This window comes from Anopheles gambiae, chromosome 3, assembly GCF_943734735.2.
Source record: "Anopheles gambiae chromosome 3, idAnoGambNW_F1_1, whole genome shotgun sequence".
Taxonomy (NCBI): Eukaryota; Metazoa; Arthropoda; class Insecta; order Diptera; family Culicidae; genus Anopheles; species Anopheles gambiae.
In genome coordinates this window covers 94733527-94749881 of record NC_064602.1, presented here as the reverse complement: position 1 = coordinate 94749881, position 16355 = coordinate 94733527, and the positions used below count along the sequence as shown (strand labels likewise).

At 50.1% G+C, this 16355-nt stretch overlaps 5 protein-coding genes across 9 annotated transcripts; 4 read left to right on the top strand and 1 right to left on the bottom strand.

Annotated features, from left to right (window-relative positions):
• The first annotated feature begins 32 nt into the window (after positions 1-32).
• On the top strand, positions 33-1159 carry LOC1280593 (trafficking protein particle complex subunit 5). Its single transcript, XM_320447.5, has 4 exons — positions 33-492; positions 569-695; positions 777-959; positions 1040-1159. The coding sequence occupies exons 1-4, from the start codon at positions 323-325 to the stop codon at positions 1136-1138; spliced, it is 579 nt and encodes a 192-aa protein (XP_320447.4). The 5' UTR covers positions 33-322; the 3' UTR covers positions 1139-1159.
• Positions 1160-3642: 2483 nt separating this feature from the next.
• Positions 3643-9987, top strand: LOC3291510 (interaptin). The gene is made up of 4 exons (XM_061660625.1): positions 3643-4760; positions 6714-9142; positions 9208-9354; positions 9427-9987. Exons 1-4 carry the CDS (start codon positions 4706-4708, stop codon positions 9676-9678), a joined length of 2883 nt encoding a protein of 960 aa, XP_061516609.1. The 5' UTR covers positions 3643-4705; the 3' UTR covers positions 9679-9987.
• Positions 9988-10481: 494 nt separating this feature from the next.
• On the top strand, positions 10482-11390 carry LOC133393843 (exosome complex component RRP41). Its single transcript, XM_061660651.1, has one exon. It carries the CDS (start codon positions 10623-10625, stop codon positions 11361-11363), a length of 741 nt encoding a protein of 246 aa, XP_061516635.1. The 5' UTR covers positions 10482-10622; the 3' UTR covers positions 11364-11390.
• A 10-nt stretch (positions 11391-11400) lies between these two features.
• LOC1280591 (peptide chain release factor 1-like, mitochondrial) lies at positions 11401-12849 on the bottom strand. The gene has a single exon (XM_320444.5). The coding sequence runs from the start codon at positions 12694-12696 to the stop codon at positions 11473-11475; it is 1224 nt and encodes a 407-aa protein (XP_320444.5). The 5' UTR covers positions 12697-12849; the 3' UTR covers positions 11401-11472.
• Positions 12850-13273: 424 nt separating this feature from the next.
• LOC1280592 (ATP synthase subunit beta, mitochondrial) lies at positions 13274-15763 on the top strand. 5 transcript variants are annotated; one of them, XM_061658526.1, is made up of 2 exons: positions 13274-13388; positions 13517-15763. In XM_061658526.1, exon 2 carries the CDS (start codon positions 13593-13595, stop codon positions 15099-15101), a length of 1509 nt encoding a protein of 502 aa, XP_061514510.1. In that variant the 5' UTR covers positions 13274-13388; positions 13517-13592; the 3' UTR covers positions 15102-15763. The 5 variants fall into 5 exon arrangements, with proteins under 5 accessions (XP_061514510.1, XP_320446.3, XP_061514511.1 ...); XM_320446.4 differs by having other exon boundaries at positions 13281-13360; XM_061658527.1 differs by having other exon boundaries at positions 13283-13384.
• Positions 15764-16355: the final 592 nt, after the last annotated feature.

Sequence of the window (16355 nt, the reverse complement as noted above, 5' to 3'; positions counted from 1 at the left end):
GAAATATTTCAACGTCAGCGAAACACTACAACAGCAGATGGTGTGTGATTTGTAAAATGCATTTTACATTTTAAATTGCGCGTGCTTTTATGGAGTTATTTACACGATTTTAAATGATTTATCTAATTTTCTCTTTATCGTTAATGTAGATATGATTAGTTCTAAATTTTATTTCGAAAGTTTTCCAGTTTGCATCGTTGCACTTGTTCCCAGTTGGGTGACAGCGTTGGGTAAAAGCAAAATGTAAACAAACCGTACTCGCTTCTGGGGAAGGAGAAAACATTCACCCTTGGAAAAGCAGTTTGTGCTCGAGCAATAAACGATGGAAAAGATTAATCTTAATCTTTCTACCCGCCCAAAGGCGAGCATCCTGGATAAGCCGCTGAGCCGCGGAAAGGGTGAGGTGTCGCTGAGCAGCTACGCCCTCCTGTTCTCCGAGCTGGTCCAGTATTCACAGAGCCGTGTCAGCACCATTCCCGACCTACAGACGAGGTAATTGCTCCCAAAATGCAAGATGCAAATGCTTTGCAGCTGCATTCTACAGCCCCGTGCCCGTTTTTCGTTGCAGGCTGCACGATATGGGCAAGGATGTGGGATGCCGCATAATCGATCTTTACTTTGTGCGCGAACGCAACTCGAAGCGCGAGACGAAGCTGATCAACATGCTGCTGTTTATCAAAACTACACTGTGGAAGGTTCGCTTTGCAAAACACACGAAAACGGCCATGGGAAAGCAGTACAAATCTTGAAGATGTCTTTTTTTCCTTTTTAAACAGACTCTCTTCGGCAAAGAGGCCGACAAGCTGGAGCATGCTACCGATGATGAATGCACCTACTACATTATCGAAAAGGAACCTTTGGTGAACAAGTTCATCAGCGTGCCGAAGGACAAGGGTTCGCTAAACTGTGCCGTCTTTGTGGCCGGCATCGTGCAGGCGGTACTATCAAACTGTGGTTTCGTAAGTATTGGTTGGCAATGGGGCACACATTTGGATGGGATTCAATTTTCTTTTCTTGTTGCGTTCCTTCTTCCTTGCAGACATGCCAGGTTTCCGCCCACTGGCACAAAGGCACCACGTATATGGTAAAGTTTGAGGATCATGTTATCAGCAGAGACAAACAGCTGGAAGATAAATAAAGATGTATTTATTCCATGTAACACGATGCTCTCCGATAGGTAAGACAGCTTGTAGACATGGAGCGATATGGTAAATTTGAAAGAAATTAAATATTTCCTTTAGTTTGAGTTCCATGCAGGATATTCCGATAGTGTGAAAGCTTCACTTGATGCTGAAATCAATCTGTAATTGTATCTAATCTAAAGCGTAATCGTTCTAACAAGCCCATCATGCTCTGTGGTGTAAGACTATCCGTATAATATGACACTTTCCTATTTTCCTAGAGGGTCACATTGATCATAAATCTAGCTCTTAACGCTCGTAGTTTCTATTGCCAACTAGCCCGACATGGACCAATTATTTGGTTCAGGCATTAACGAAAACGTTCGCTGTCCCTTTCCGGAATTTGAATTTCGATGACGAATATCCTTCCATGCTCTGGTCTTAAGATGATAGTCTAATTGGGGGACAAATGTATGTTATAAACCCAACACTCGCATGTGATGTACTCTTTGGAGCGTACCCACGACTCCGATCCGACTTAGGTAATTGTTAGTCCGATTCCGACTCCGACAGCATCCGAACTACTAGTTCCGCCCGGAGACGGAGTCGTTGGGAGTCGTTCAGAGTTGTCCGGAGTCGCTCGGAGACGGAGTTCTCTCCAACCGATTCCAGACGACTCCGAGTGACTTCAAACGACTCTGAACGACTCTGAACGACCCCAGGCGACTCCCGGCGACTTAGGACGATTCTGAATGTTTCCAAATAATGCCGGGCGGACCTACTTTCCGGAGTCGATTCCGAAATTATCGGAGTTGGATCGGAGTCGACTCCGGTTTTTTGCCAACTTTACTCATAACTACTCGCATGATCTCATTCCTCTTCTTTTTCCAGTCAGTGGAGCACAAGATGGATGAATTATCGGTGGTGTGTAAAGTCTTTTGAGGAACTTGAATTAAAACAATGTATTTATTTGTCATCTTTGAAGTCCTTTGGAGCAAGACAGTCCTACGATGGAACATTTTTTTCGACTTTTTACACAATTAGAGAACATTGTGAATCTCAATATGAAATGAGCAATAATGTATGAAATCAATCCACAAATGATTTCTGTGCAAACATTTGCATAGCAAAAATGCTCACGCTCATCCTCTTTGACCACTCCAAATGTCTTGCGAGGTAACCCGATTTGCGGGAATTAAAGGGAAAAACTCACACGCAAAACCGGCTAGCACAATAATCCAGAAGGAGAAAAGAAAGGAAATGCAAATTTTCCATAGTCCATATTTCTAATTCTAATGCAGCCGGGCTGTCCGGGCGAGCAGATCCCCGATCCAGGAGCTACCCGTAATGGGACGACAAGCAGCCTTGCTCTTTAAACCGGTCCCAATCCCGGCCCGGCAAATTATCATAAACATCGTGCGACAGGGCAGCAACCGACAGACCGTCCGGAAGAATTGCAAATTTGCATTCCATTTAATATCATCTTCCCAGTCGTTGGTTTTATTTTTAATCTTTCTCTTTCCTTTGTCGCTAACCATTCCAGCAAACACCGAAAACAGCCTGTGTCTCCAGTGTCTTATCCCTTTTTCCTTTCGGTTCCTTTTTCGTACGCTCTTTCGTCCTTCGAAACCGTTCGAAACTGAAACTGCGTATTTAATTCCCTTATTACATTATTCCTTGCTTCTTTCTTTTCGCCGTACACTTCCCTCCTTTGGCGTTTCCTTTCGCCGTGTCCTTCTTGCAAACGGGGACGATTTTTAAATAAGAAACGGTCACGAAAGATGCGAGAAAGATGCAAAAGGAAGCAAACCAGCTGATTTTTTCAGCTTTCAGCGTTGTACATAACACTACCACCACCACCACATCGAGACGAAGTCTTTGCTGGCGGGAGATCTCCTTCCAATCCGTTTGAGGATGAACGTTTGTGTGCGGTTTGCTTCCTGCCGTCTTTGAAGAGCACACACCCCGGGGGACAGGGGAAACATGTCGAAGCAAATAGGAGTTTCCCTCCAAAAAGCCAAGGGTACCCAGGGGCAGCTGTTGTCAACTGGCATCTTGGAAAGTACGTCCCGGTGCGTTGCAATTGCAGCATTGAAGCGATTGCGACGATAAAAGACGCTTTTCAATGGAAAGCGTTTTGAATGATTTATGTTACGACAATAAAGTTTTTGTGCACACGTCGAACATTACATTAAGGCCCTTTTTTGCGAAATGGGAATACTTTGCCCTGTTTGTGGGATGATTGATTTGGGCAAAGGTTGTGGCAATCAATTTCAATTATTGTACTTTAAATTGAATTTATTTTTACTTTATTTTTGAATCATTCTTATTTCTAATTTCTATTGATAAGAACCATATCTATGCATTTGATGAATTTGATTTAGTTTTAAGCTAAATCATCTTCTTACTTTGCACCATTTATTGCCTTTTATCTAAACCTCTTAATAATGCATCCTTATTGATCTATTTCTTCCCCTTTTTTAGGATCCAGCTGCAGACGGATTTCTTAAAGCGCAACCCGAACCCTAACATTATAATCATTGATTTACACAAACCTAACCGTCACCTACAGGAGCCATAAAACGGTTGGCACACGGTTCCTGCTACCGGCCTCGCTACGATCTTCCCAGTCGCAAAACGACCAAAACCCCCTTTAAAAAGCCCGCCAACCAAGGGCCATACACCTTGGTACATAACGATATTACCCCACCGTTCCTTATCCGCTTAGTTCCTTTATGACACGCGCCAAGAAAAAGATGTCCTGACGTCGATATCGTGCCCTTTCTTTTCCTTCTTGCTGCCTACCTGCTTGCCGCTTTACCTCTTCATGCGTGCGACCCCCTGTTTGCTGTGCCTGTACCCGCAACTACGCTATATACCGGGCAAACCGGGTATCGTTGTGTGAGTGTTCCCTCGCTCGAGGTTGCCGTTTGATCGGCGTTGAACAGGCAGTGTGCATTTTATTCGTAACGGAACCACAGTCAGGAGCGCATCGCTAGAGCGTCGGTTAGGCAAAGTTTCACTTGCAACGATTTTTCTTTCGGCCTAGTTTAGTTTAGAGAGGAAGAGTGTGTGTGTTTGAGATTGTTTTATGAAACGGAAAGGGATATACAGAGTTAAAGAACGATTCAGAAAGCATGTGATTTAGGAAAGTGTGAACTGAAAGTGAATTTATAGCTATCCCATAACTAAATATTGCTCAATGCGGATAGAGAGTGTGTCTGCGACTTCAACAACGAACCAGCAAGTACCAATGATCCGCAAAAGCAGACAAGAACACACAAAACGGCAATAGAAAGTTGAAAAAAGAACCGGCACCATCGCGTCACCACCATCCCGATTATGAACAAAACAAGCGGTTTAACAGCCTTCTGTTAGGTTTGGTTATTTTCATTAAGTTTACCTGTTTGCCGAGAGCCGAGAGACCCGGGAAGGGCGAGCAAAAGTTAAGCGATTTTCGTTTCGTTTTTGTGTTTGTTTCAAACATTTTTTTCGTTTTGAGCACGTTCTTGTGTTTTTTTTCGTTGTTTTTGTTTTGTATTATCGCCTCCCCCGCACCCGTTACCCCCCAAAACACTATATAAATGTTGAAGATGTCGTTCTCGAAGGCGAAGCTGAAGAGATTCAACGATGTGCCAGGTAAGTGTCCGTTTTAATCTTATTTCTTTTTCCCCATACAGAAAACAATCCCATTAAATATTCCTTTCCCAACGAAACGTCTTCGTCACAACGGTCTATAATGCACATTCTGCAAGTCCCGCTCCCTTTTCGCGTGATTGTTGCTTGTTGCCATTGCGCATTCTTCCAAGCTTCCTGCGCGCAACACTGTGTGTGCGTTACGCGCAGGGCCGGATATATTGCGTGAGAAAACGCGCGTCCCCTTGGTAACGAACGGCTGATGTTTGCCCCTCGCAAACGAAACGTCCTTTTTACGGGCGACAACACACACACACACACGCGCGCGCACAGAGGGGGAAAAGCGATTTTTACCCGTCATCAAGTATTGTGCGCACTGCTTGATTGCGTATGCATGCTGGTTCATAGGGGCGATTTTGAACGGACAAAGCGAAGGGACCGGATTGTAAGCTGAAGAGCTGCTAGATGGATGTGCAGCGTGAGAAAGTGTTTGAATGTAATTTCCCGCGCAAACTAGACTCGAGCGGACGGGGGGACCGCTATGGAGGAATGTTTTGAGGATGAACGATAATTGATTTCTGTTCGATTCATCTTGACTGGAGAATGTTACAACAAGAATAAGGAAGAATAAGGTTGAGCTTAACTGCACATACTACCCTACAGCAGTAGGCCATGCTTTACTTAGCGTGTCAAGCAACGGACGCAGGTGCGTTAAAATTCAAATTCAACACAACGGCGTGTGTCGTTCGCGCACGCGCGCGTATGTCGCTATGCACGCGACTTTCCTTTACTGCGCCCACACGACCGCATCTCTTATCTATGTATCTTTACTACTTTATCTTTTTTTTCTTTCTAAAGAATTTTAAAATCATTCCTTCCCCCCAACGAAATAACACCGATCCGACCGTTACAAGGAACGATCGTAGCGACCACGTGCGCGCCAGTAATTACGAGCCCAGAGCGCAGCAATTAGATGCCTCGAGGGCCGCACCATTTCCGGAATGGGTTTGCGATCCCTTTTTTCCCCCCAGTTTGAACAAGCGCTGCACACCTTTTCCAACTGTTTGTTGGTTCATTCTCTCGTTTTTTTTTCGTTACGCTAAGACCTTCCATCGGGAAGAACAAGGAACAAGTTCAAAGGTGGAAGGCGCGCGCGCACACACCTTTTCTTTGCCGCTGCGTGTGACGAACCGCATCACGCCACGGTTCACGTGCTCTGATGCGTATGATTAATGAAGTTGCGAGTGGACGGTGTGGTGTGTTGGTGGAGACAAGAAAAAAAAAGAGTTCCTTGCTTGAGTTTTGTATCGTTTTTGTATGAGTTTTTAATTAATCATTTCTGGCTTTCTACTCAGAAAAAGGCAGAGTGTCACACTACACTTTGGGTCGTTCAATTTTCTACATATACAATAACTATTTTTTTTCTACCCTCCCCCGAGAATGTACATGTTCTCCTACACCAGATTGTTTTCATGCGAGATTTGAAAGCCTCTTTTTGTTTGTTTGTGAGTGACGAATTTGCTCTTTCATTCTACGCACCAACAATGGCCAGGAAGTGTGAGCGGACATTATGGCAAAAGCTGCAAGCTGTAATGCTGCTCATTGTAAGACTGGGTTAGGTTCGTCCACCAAGTGTCGAAAGATGTGCCACCAGTAATGTTTACTGGTGCGTGACCTAAAGCCATCTGTTCAAACAAACCGAGGGAGGGGGGTAGATAAGGGCTGCGCACGAGCCTTGCTGCTTAACGGTCTTAAGAATAAGTGTTGGGGGACACCCAAGTAGAGGCACAGTTTGCCGTCTGCCTTTTGTAAGACAGGCCCAGCGGGACGCCCATTGGTTTGAACGTTGACGAAATGCTAGCGACAAGGGAATGTCGCTCCTTGAATTTAGCATTATTTATGATCCATAGTTTTTAACCATTTCTGTCCACTTTCTTTCCTCCTTCTCCCAACCAGCCGTTTCGTCTCCTTCAGCGTTCGCTGAACCGAAAGAGAAGGAGCTCCCGAAGAAGTCAAAGAAGGAGGACAAAATCAAGATCGGTGGCAGTATGGACGCGGAATCGATCAAGACGACCAAAAGCGCCCTCAGCCTGTTCCGGACGCCCTCGCTGCCCCGTCGCCTAAAGTTCAAGCACATCTCCGACCTGACGCCGAAGAAGTCCTCCGCCAAGGAGGAGAAGCTGAGCCGTCTCGCGGAGTGTGGCAGCTCGGAAAAGGCACCGGAAGTGCCTGCCGCCAGCAAAGTCCCACCGATCGTGCAGCTCTACAACAAGATCGACGTTAACAAGGAGGCGCTCGCCAAAGCGCGCGAAGAAAATGAGCAGCTGCAGGCGAAGATGCAAGAGCTGCGGGCGGAGCATCAGCGGGCCGAGCTCGATCGGATGAGTTTGATTGCGGAAAAGGACAACCAGATCATGCTGCTGGAGCGTGAGCTTACGAGCATTACGAAGGCGGACGAACTGCTGCAGCACATTGCGGAGGGCTGTCTGGAGAAGGTGAAGGAGTACGAGGGAGAGATCCGCGAGCTGCATCGCAGCTACGAGCGGCAGCTGTGCGACATGCACGACTCCAAGACGGAGCTGGAAATCCGGTACGAGGAGCTGCTGGTGGTGCACCGGATGCTGCAGAACGATTACGAGGTGATCGAGGGCGAGAACCACTTCCTGAACGAGGAGCTGGTGGCACTGCGCGAGATCCTCGAGGCGCACGATGTGGAGCTGCAGCGCAAGACGGACGAAATTAAGCTGATGGAGGACGGGCTGAATGAGCTGGTGATCGAGGGACGGGATCTGAAGGAGCAGGTGCGCTATCTGAAGGCACAGGCGGAGGAGGATATGGTGCGGTACGTGGAGGAGGGCCGCAACACGATCCGCGAGATCGATCAGCTGCGGCAGGAGAACGCCCGGCTGCTGACGAAGGTGGCGGAGCAGGTCGCGATCGTGGCCGGTATGCAGGAGGAGCTGAACGAGCGCCAGTTCGAGATGGACGATCTGCGCAGCGACATCCGGAACGAGTTCAACCAGGAGCTGACGGCGCTGTGCAAGAAGCACGAGGCGCAGGTCGCCACCATGACCGAGCTGAACGAGATGAAGATCAAGGAGTGCGAGTCGATCTTTGTGCTGGAAAAGTCGAAGCTGGTCAAGGAGCACTCCGACCGGGTGAAGCGGCTGGAGCAGGAGCATCAGCGCGAGCTGGAGCGGATCGGCGAGCAGGCGGAGGAGAAGATCCGCATCGCGGACATCCAGAACGAGGAGCGCGTGAAGGCGCTGGAGCTGTCGATCCAGAGCTCGATCTCGGCGGCGCTGGCCGCCGAAAAGCTGCACTGGCAGAAGGAGCTGGACAAGTGTCAGAAGATTGCGGAAACGGAGATCATGCAGTGTGAGTTCGAGAAGCGCGACCTGCGCACCCTCTGGGAGGCCTCGAACGAGGTGATCAAGGAGAACGAGAACCGGCTGGCGGAGCTGGAGCGCCGGCTGAAGGTGGAGCTCGAGCCGGGGGCGAAGTCGCGCGACGAGCTCGAGACGGAGGCGCGCGATCTGGCGCTGGAGTGCTCGCGGCTCAAGACGGAGAAGTACAACTACCAGCTGACGCTGAACAACACCCGCTCGACGGTGAACATCTTGATGGAGCGGTTGAAAAAGTCGGACGGCGATGTGGAGCTGCTGAAGGCGGAGCTGGAGCAGGTGCTGCGCAGCAAGGCGGAGACGGAGACGGCCAATGGCAAGCTGCGGGAGGAGCTGGTCGAGTATCAGCGTGTGCTGGGAGCGCTCCGGACGTCTTCCACCGCGCTGGAGAAGGAGATGCGCGACAAGAGCGAGGTGTTCGAGAAGCTGATGAGCTCGGAGGAGGAAGCGATACTGACGGTGTCGCAGATCGGCAAGCTGTTCAGCGAGCGGATGGAGGAAAGCATGGGCCGCTATCTGGAGATGTACGAGGAGCTGAAGAAGAAGTACGATGCGCGGGAAGCGTACATCCAGGATCTGAAGGCGCTGCTGGACGAGTTTGCGAACGGCATCGAGCTGGCCCGCATCGAGCTGGACACGAAGGACAAGAAGATCTTCGAGCTGGAGAACGAGAACAAAAACATCAAGCTGGAAAACATGACGTTCCGGTTTAAGTGCGAACAGTTCGAGAAGTACAACCAGGCGGAGAGTCGCCTCGGTGCTGGAGGCCCGGTGGAGCAGGAGGAGCAGGAGGCAGTTGACGATGATGAACGGTTGGTGCCGAACTTTTTGATCGAAAACATCATCAACCAGCTGGAGCAGCAGGAACAGCAGCAGCAACAGCACCAGGGTGGAATGTCGGAGAAGCAACCGCTTGGTACGATCCACGAGATGATCGAGAGTGCAGGCGGTGATCAGAATGGATCAGAAATCATCGAAAAGGTAAGGTGTTTTGTAGCCCGAAAATGGAACTTTGTATTTAAACTGCTTTCTCTCACATTTTAAAGCTAAAGGAAACGGAAGAGAAGCTACGCATTGTGGAAGAGTTTGCCAAAGAGACCTCGGACAAGTACACGGAGCTGCTGGAAAATCAGAACAATCGCCAGAAGATGAAGAACCTGGAATGCAATAAGGATCAACAGCAGCTCAAAGCGGTACGTTTTATCTTAATCACGATGAGAAATGTATACTTATGAGCCTTTTTTTCCTCTCTCCTTTCATTACAGAAAATTGCCAAACTGCAAGAGCTGAACAAGAAGCAGGAAAACACCATCCAGAACCTTCAACAGCAGCTGTCCACCTTCGATTCGCCCCAGAAGCTGAACGGTTCGATCAAGTACCTGTCGGCAACGGCCAGCCCGAAGACGCCGAAGAAGCAGCTGATCGTGTCACCGTTCCCCGGCAAGGAGAACCGCTCGCCGGCCCAGATCGGTGTGTTCAGCCCACGGTCGAACGTGCTGCGGGCACGCAACAACTAATTGTGATCGGCCAACGGTTGTGCTGGTATGGTTGGCACAATCGTACTAAACTGAGATGGTCAGAGGTTTCCTTCCTCGCAACGGCGGCTGCGAGATGCGATGTAAACGAAGATGTAAATTTAAAATTATTTATTTCCGCCCTCCGCTCTTTCCGCAGTAAGAGCTGTTCCCCATTTCCCCTTTAATCCTACTTGTGCTTCTCGAACCGTGGATGGAAAGGAAACATAGTGACCGAAAAACAGATACAGACATTCTTACACCCGATACGTGTGAAGAATAAATCAGAAAAATTTAGAAAAACAAAAAATATTCCAAATTTGATACTTTTGGCTTACGAAATGAAAGAACAGATAGCATGTGAAAATAATGTAATGTAGGAATGTAATAAACAAACACTTGCTCTTACCTACTAATAAACACGATGTACTAATTGTTTTTTGTACGGTTTGATGGGTTGGCCGATAGGTCCGAACGAGTGTGTCCTACATCTGGAAGATCGATGTAAAGAATTGATAAAGCTAATAAAGCCTTTAGATAGAGCCTTTATAATTATAGTCATTTTCTTAGCGTCAAGTAAAGTAAGTTAAGAGCATTCTTCTGTTTCTTATCACTTCATCAGGCACATCAGTTTCTCTTGGCATTACATTAATTACCTGTGCTTTAAATCGACATACTTTCCGTTACACAATTTGAAATTGATAACGACGTCCACGTGTGCATTCAGCACATTCAGCATTCAAAAAAGTGCTGTAAATTTGAAATTTAAAAATTATGACCAAAACTTCGCCACCACAGCCCACTGTGCTCACCACACAAGCACGCGGCAACACGCGTACTGTCAAAACAGTGTAAATAAATAAACTCGCAACCGCCACGGGTAAACACGCCGGCAGCATCTCGCTTTTCTGCTGCTCTTATTACAATTTTAGCCTTCCCCGCACACAATGGAGCTACTCTCGGACCAGGGCCTTCGGTTGGATGGCCGGCGAGCGAACGAACTGCGCCAGATACACTGCAAAATGGGTGTCTTCAGCCAACCGGACGGTAGCGCTTACGTCGAGCAGGGCAACACCAAGGTACTGGCGGCCGTCTACGGACCCCATCAAGCATCCTCGAAGCGGAGCAACTTTGACGAGGCGATCGTCAACTGCCAGTACAGCATGGCCACGTTTTCGACGGGCGAACGGAAGAAGCGACCGCGCGGCGATCGCAAATCGCAGGAAATGACGATCCACCTGAAGCAGGCGCTCAGTGCCTCGATCAAGATGGAGCTTTACCCCCGGTCACAGATCGATGTGTACATCGAGGTGCTACAGGCGGACGGTGGTAACTACTGCGCGTCGGTCAATGCGGCCACCCTGGCCCTGATCGATGCGGGCATCTGTTTGAAGGAGTACGTGTGTGCCTGCACCGCGTCGCTTGCGAACGGGAACGTACCGCTGATGGATGTGTCCCATCTGGAGGAAACGAGCGGTGGGCCAACGCTTACGGTCGCCTCGCTACCGAGCAGCGGGAAGATTGCTTTCATGGAAATGTCGCAACGATTCCATCTGGACCATCTGCCGAAGGTGCTCGAGACGGCACTGAAAGGCTGCCGGGAGGTGCAGAACGTCATCGATCAGACAGTGCGCGAGCACGTCACTTACCTCGGACAGGCCGGTGGTTGGGGAAATGTTCACAAATAAACCAATTTTCGAATGTGCAACGAAAAATACTTCACCGTTTGAGTGTAACGAGTGTTTTCTACTTCAAAACGTGCGACTAGGCGATTAAGGAAGGGAATGGAATACAGTTTCACTGCTCACACTCCCGGTTGATGATGTCCATCAGCTGCTTTCGGCGCTGGGAGCGTCGCAGCTTCTCGATCATGTCGTCCAACTGTTCGCCACCCTCCAGAAAGCCCTTCAGGTTGTGCGCAGTGCCTCCCTCTATCCGGTGGTCCGTAATACGATCCTGATTGAAGTTGTACGTGCGAATCTTTTCGTTGCGCAGACTCTGGCCGACCTGCGATTTCTTGAGCGCTTGCGTACTGCTAAACCGTGCCTCGAGCTCGATCTGCATCAACTTGGCGGTCAGTTTCTGTTTCGCTATTTCGCGATTCTTCTGCTGCGATCGTTCCGTTTGGCACTCGACGGCAATGCCGGTGGGCAGATGTACGATCCGGACCGCACTGTCCGTTGTGTTCACGTGCTGTCCCCCAGCTCCGCTTGCGCGTTTCGTTTCGATCTTTAGATCCTTCTCCTTCAGCTCGACCTGAAAATCGTCCGGCCGGGGAATGATGGACACCGTGACGGTGCTGGTGTGTATGCGGCCAGATTTCTCCGTCGCCGGGATGCGCTGCACCCGATGGACGCCTCCCTCGTGCTTCAGGTAGCGGTACGCATCCGGTCCGCTGATGACCGTGGTCGCGTGTCTCGTCCCGCCAATGTCCGTATTCTCCGTCTGGAGCATCTCCACCTCCCACCCTTTGTACTCCACGTACCCACAGTACATGTCGAACAGTTCGCGCGCGAACAGCATCGCTTCCTGGCCACCGACACCGGCCGTCACCTCCATGATGAGCGAACCGTAGTCTTCCTCGTCGTCCATCGACAGAATGCCGTTCAGTATTTCGCTGTCCAGCCGGAACAGGATGCTACCGTACGCTTCCCGCTCCTCCTTCAGCAGCTGCACCATCTCGTCGTCCTTGTCGTCCTTCAGCTCCTTGAGCGAGCTGAGATTGTCCACGATTATCTTGCGCTGCTCGTACATCTCCACCACGTTCGAGAGCAGCAGCATGCGCTGGATGTCCTTTCGGGTGCGCTGCTCCTGCACCTTCAGCGCGTAGTACTCCAGGCGCAGCCGTTCTAGGTACTTCTGTATTTTGTCGTCCGATATTTGAAACAGTGCACCGTTGAGATGGGCCGCCTGGCAGAGGCTCCTCCTGATCGGTGGGCTCGTTCGAAGCCGGTTGCATTGCAGCGAGGTGGTAAGCTTACTCCCCACCTGAACGATGCGGGATAACCGGTTCAGTAGCATTTTAGTTTTGATAACTCTGCCAGCCAATCACGGATATATTCGGTAGTTACGTGCGAGAAAGATAAATATTGTTCGTGCTCTTTGCGGTAAAATTGCCGCATTTGTTTACATTCGTTCGATTTCTAGGTGGAGTTTTTTTTAACCCTGTCGGATGACGTTTGGGAAAATGTTTTTACTGCTTCGTTGAATGTTTGAAACAAACGAAGTGTAGCTAGAAGACGAAAATTTCTAAATTTGGTTGGTGATTTGGTTATAAATGTGTTGAAATAGGTTATTTTTTATCCAATTAAATAATAAAGTATTTTGAAGAAATTCTTCTGCTTGATAACGGTATCTCCTCGGTAAATGTAGGTTTTGTATGAACATGAAATGGACCAAATAATTGAAGAAAGGTCTCAAAATACTTCAAATATCACAAGTATTGCTGTTTATCCAAGAGATCTGTGCAATTTTTTCCAAAAAATACACAAAACATTCCAAAACCCAACCGCAAATTGCAGCTGCTCGAAATTCGAACATTCAACATTTGACATTCGAAACGTCACTCAAGCTTCGTGCCGGGCTCGGGTTCCGTTCGGGCCGGCTTCGTGCGTGACGTTTATAGTGCGCCGGGGTCGAATCCAGTTCTTTCCATTTATTCTCTCTTTTCATTTTCCCCGAGTAGGTACGTCGTCGTCGACCGCAAAAGGCAGGTTAGGTTTTACATAACCACCCTCTCACTTTTTTCATCCCGGCCACCATCTTGTTAGATAACCAGTGTGTGTGCAGTGTGCGAGTGCTAATTTTCCACCGGCTTTTTTATCTCTCCCCCCCATTCCAGACGGCCCCGTTCGTACCAGCGAAACCGAAAAAACACCATAAATCCGGGCGAAAGGGTGTGACATTCGAGAAAAGAGATGTTTTCCTCGATGAAAACGCTCATGTCCGCGGCGACCAGGCCGATCTTGGCCCGGTCGTACGCGGCAAAGGCGGCGGTGAATGCCGCGGCCGGAGCGCAGGGTAAGGTAGTGGCCGTCATCGGTGCCGTCGTGGACGTGCAGTTCGACGAGCAGCTGCCCCCGATTCTGAACGCGCTGGAGGTGCAGGGCCGCAGCGCCCGGCTGGTGCTGGAGGTTGCGCAACATCTGGGTGAGAACACGGTGCGCACCATCGCCATGGACGGTACGGAGGGTCTGGTGCGTGGGCAGCGCGTGCTGGACACCGGTTCGCCCATCCGTATCCCGGTCGGGGCGGAGACGCTCGGTCGCATCATTAACGTGATCGGCGAGCCGATCGATGAGCGTGGCCCGATCGACACGAACCTGTCGGCGCCGATCCACGCCGAGGCGCCCGAGTTCATCGAGATGAGCGTCGAGCAGGAGATCCTGGTGACGGGCATCAAGGTGGTGGACCTGCTGGCCCCGTACGCGAAGGGCGGCAAGATCGGCCTGTTCGGTGGTGCCGGCGTTGGCAAGACCGTACTCATCATGGAGCTGATCAACAACGTCGCCAAGGCGCACGGTGGCTACTCCGTGTTTGCCGGCGTCGGCGAGCGCACCCGCGAGGGTAACGATCTGTACAACGAGATGATTGAGGGTGGTGTCATCTCGCTGAAGGACAAGTCGTCCAAGGTCGCGCTGGTGTACGGCCAGATGAACGAGCCGCCGGGCGCCCGTGCCCGTGTCGCGCTGACCGGCCTGACCGTGGCCGAGTACTTCCGCGACCAGGAGGGTCAGGATGTGCTGCTGTTCATCGACAACATTTTCCGCTTCACCCAGGCCGGTTCGGAGGTGTCCGCCCTGCTGGGTCGTATCCCGTCCGCCGTCGGTTACCAGCCGACCCTGGCCACGGACATGGGTAGCATGCAGGAGCGCATCACCACCACGAAGAAGGGCTCGATCACGTCGGTGCAGGCCATCTACGTGCCCGCTGACGATCTGACCGATCCGGCTCCGGCCACCACCTTCGCTCACTTGGACGCCACCACCGTGCTGTCGCGTGCCATCGCCGAGCTGGGCATCTACCCGGCGGTCGATCCGCTCGATTCGACCTCGCGTATCATGGACCCGAACATCATCGGCGCCGAGCACTACAACATCGCCCGTGGCGTGCAGAAGATCCTGCAGGACTACAAGTCGCTCCAGGACATCATAGCCATCCTGGGTATGGATGAGCTGTCCGAGGAGGACAAGCTGACGGTCGCCCGCGCCCGCAAGATCCAGCGCTTCCTGTCGCAGCCGTTCCAGGTCGCCGAGGTGTTCACCGGCCACGCCGGCAAGCTGGTGCCGCTGGAGGAAACCATCAAGGGCTTCACCAAGATCCTGAACGGTGAGCTCGACCATCTGCCGGAGGTGGCCTTCTACATGGTCGGCCCGATCGAGGAGGTCGTCGAGAAGGCGGAGCGTCTGGCCAAGGAGGCTGCCTAAGGTGGCTGAGCCCTCTTCACAGCAAACGCCTGCTGCCATTATCGAATTTCGAACGGTGCGCAGCTAACCAACACCACCACCACCACCACCACCAACAACCTGTACTGCTGCCATTCGTCAAAGCAAAAAAGCGGTTCCAAAACTGGCCGTTAGATTTTACTTAGAGAAGAGAATGCGTTTTGACCAGCGAAGAGAAAACCATCAGAAATCGTGGAGCACGAAAGTCGGTTTAAAGCAACTCAATCCCGTCACCACCAACACACACCACCACCATCTCTTACGAAACAACTCGAGCTGCGATTCTAACGTGCGCGCGTAACGACTGCCTTTCAAGACAAATCAGTGTGTGTGTGTGTGGAATGAGCTGACCAGCGTGAAATCCGGCAATGCACCTCCTCCCAAACACTACCATCCATCGCAGCGGATTTTGCAGCGGGTCACCACATTCGGTCATAATCGTTGTTAGAAAAAAAGCAGCCAATCGAATCGAAGAACATCCTAATCTATGAACGACGAACGAAAGAGAGAGAGAGCAAAGATCACGACTCTTAAGGTTTGGTTTTTTGTTGGTGCAAGAGTGTGGGGTAAATGTAGTGTGTATTTGTTGTTTTAAATTCGCTCGAAAATACACGTAATCGATAACAGAGTTTGTCGTCTCAGTACTTTCCTTGTATTGATTGGGAATGGGGTGGGAAGGAAAAAGGGGGACCAGAACATTGCTACGCACAAAATGCATCCGAACAGTGTGCGCTTTGCTGCAACGATTGTAGGTCAAAGTTCCGATCACAGTAGGCATTTGACGGGAATTTGCATCCATTTCGTCGAACAAAAGGGAAAATGGTGTATTGCACAAGTGGCACATCCACGCGCGTTGGCTGTCATCCGCCCGCTCGACCGTCACCGCATCACCGGTACGATATTAATAGAAGCCGGAGGGAGGGAGGGAGAAAAAAGGCAGACAAACAAAATCTGTGCGCTATTTTGGCAGCATAATATTCTTCGTCCCGTGGGCTAACTTTATGTAATCTGCGACAGGGAAGATGATAAACATTGTTACTAGCTCAAGGGGGAGGAAGGAGAAAAGGGTGTGCTTTTTGCTGATGTTCTTCCGGTGGGGGATGCGCAATGGAATGTGTCGCTGCCGTCTCTCAGCTGATATTGATTGAAGGGTGAGGAAGAACGGGAGGAAGAAGCTAACACAGAAATTTAAGCAATACATTTTAAAATGTTTTTTTTGCATTGCTTACATAAATG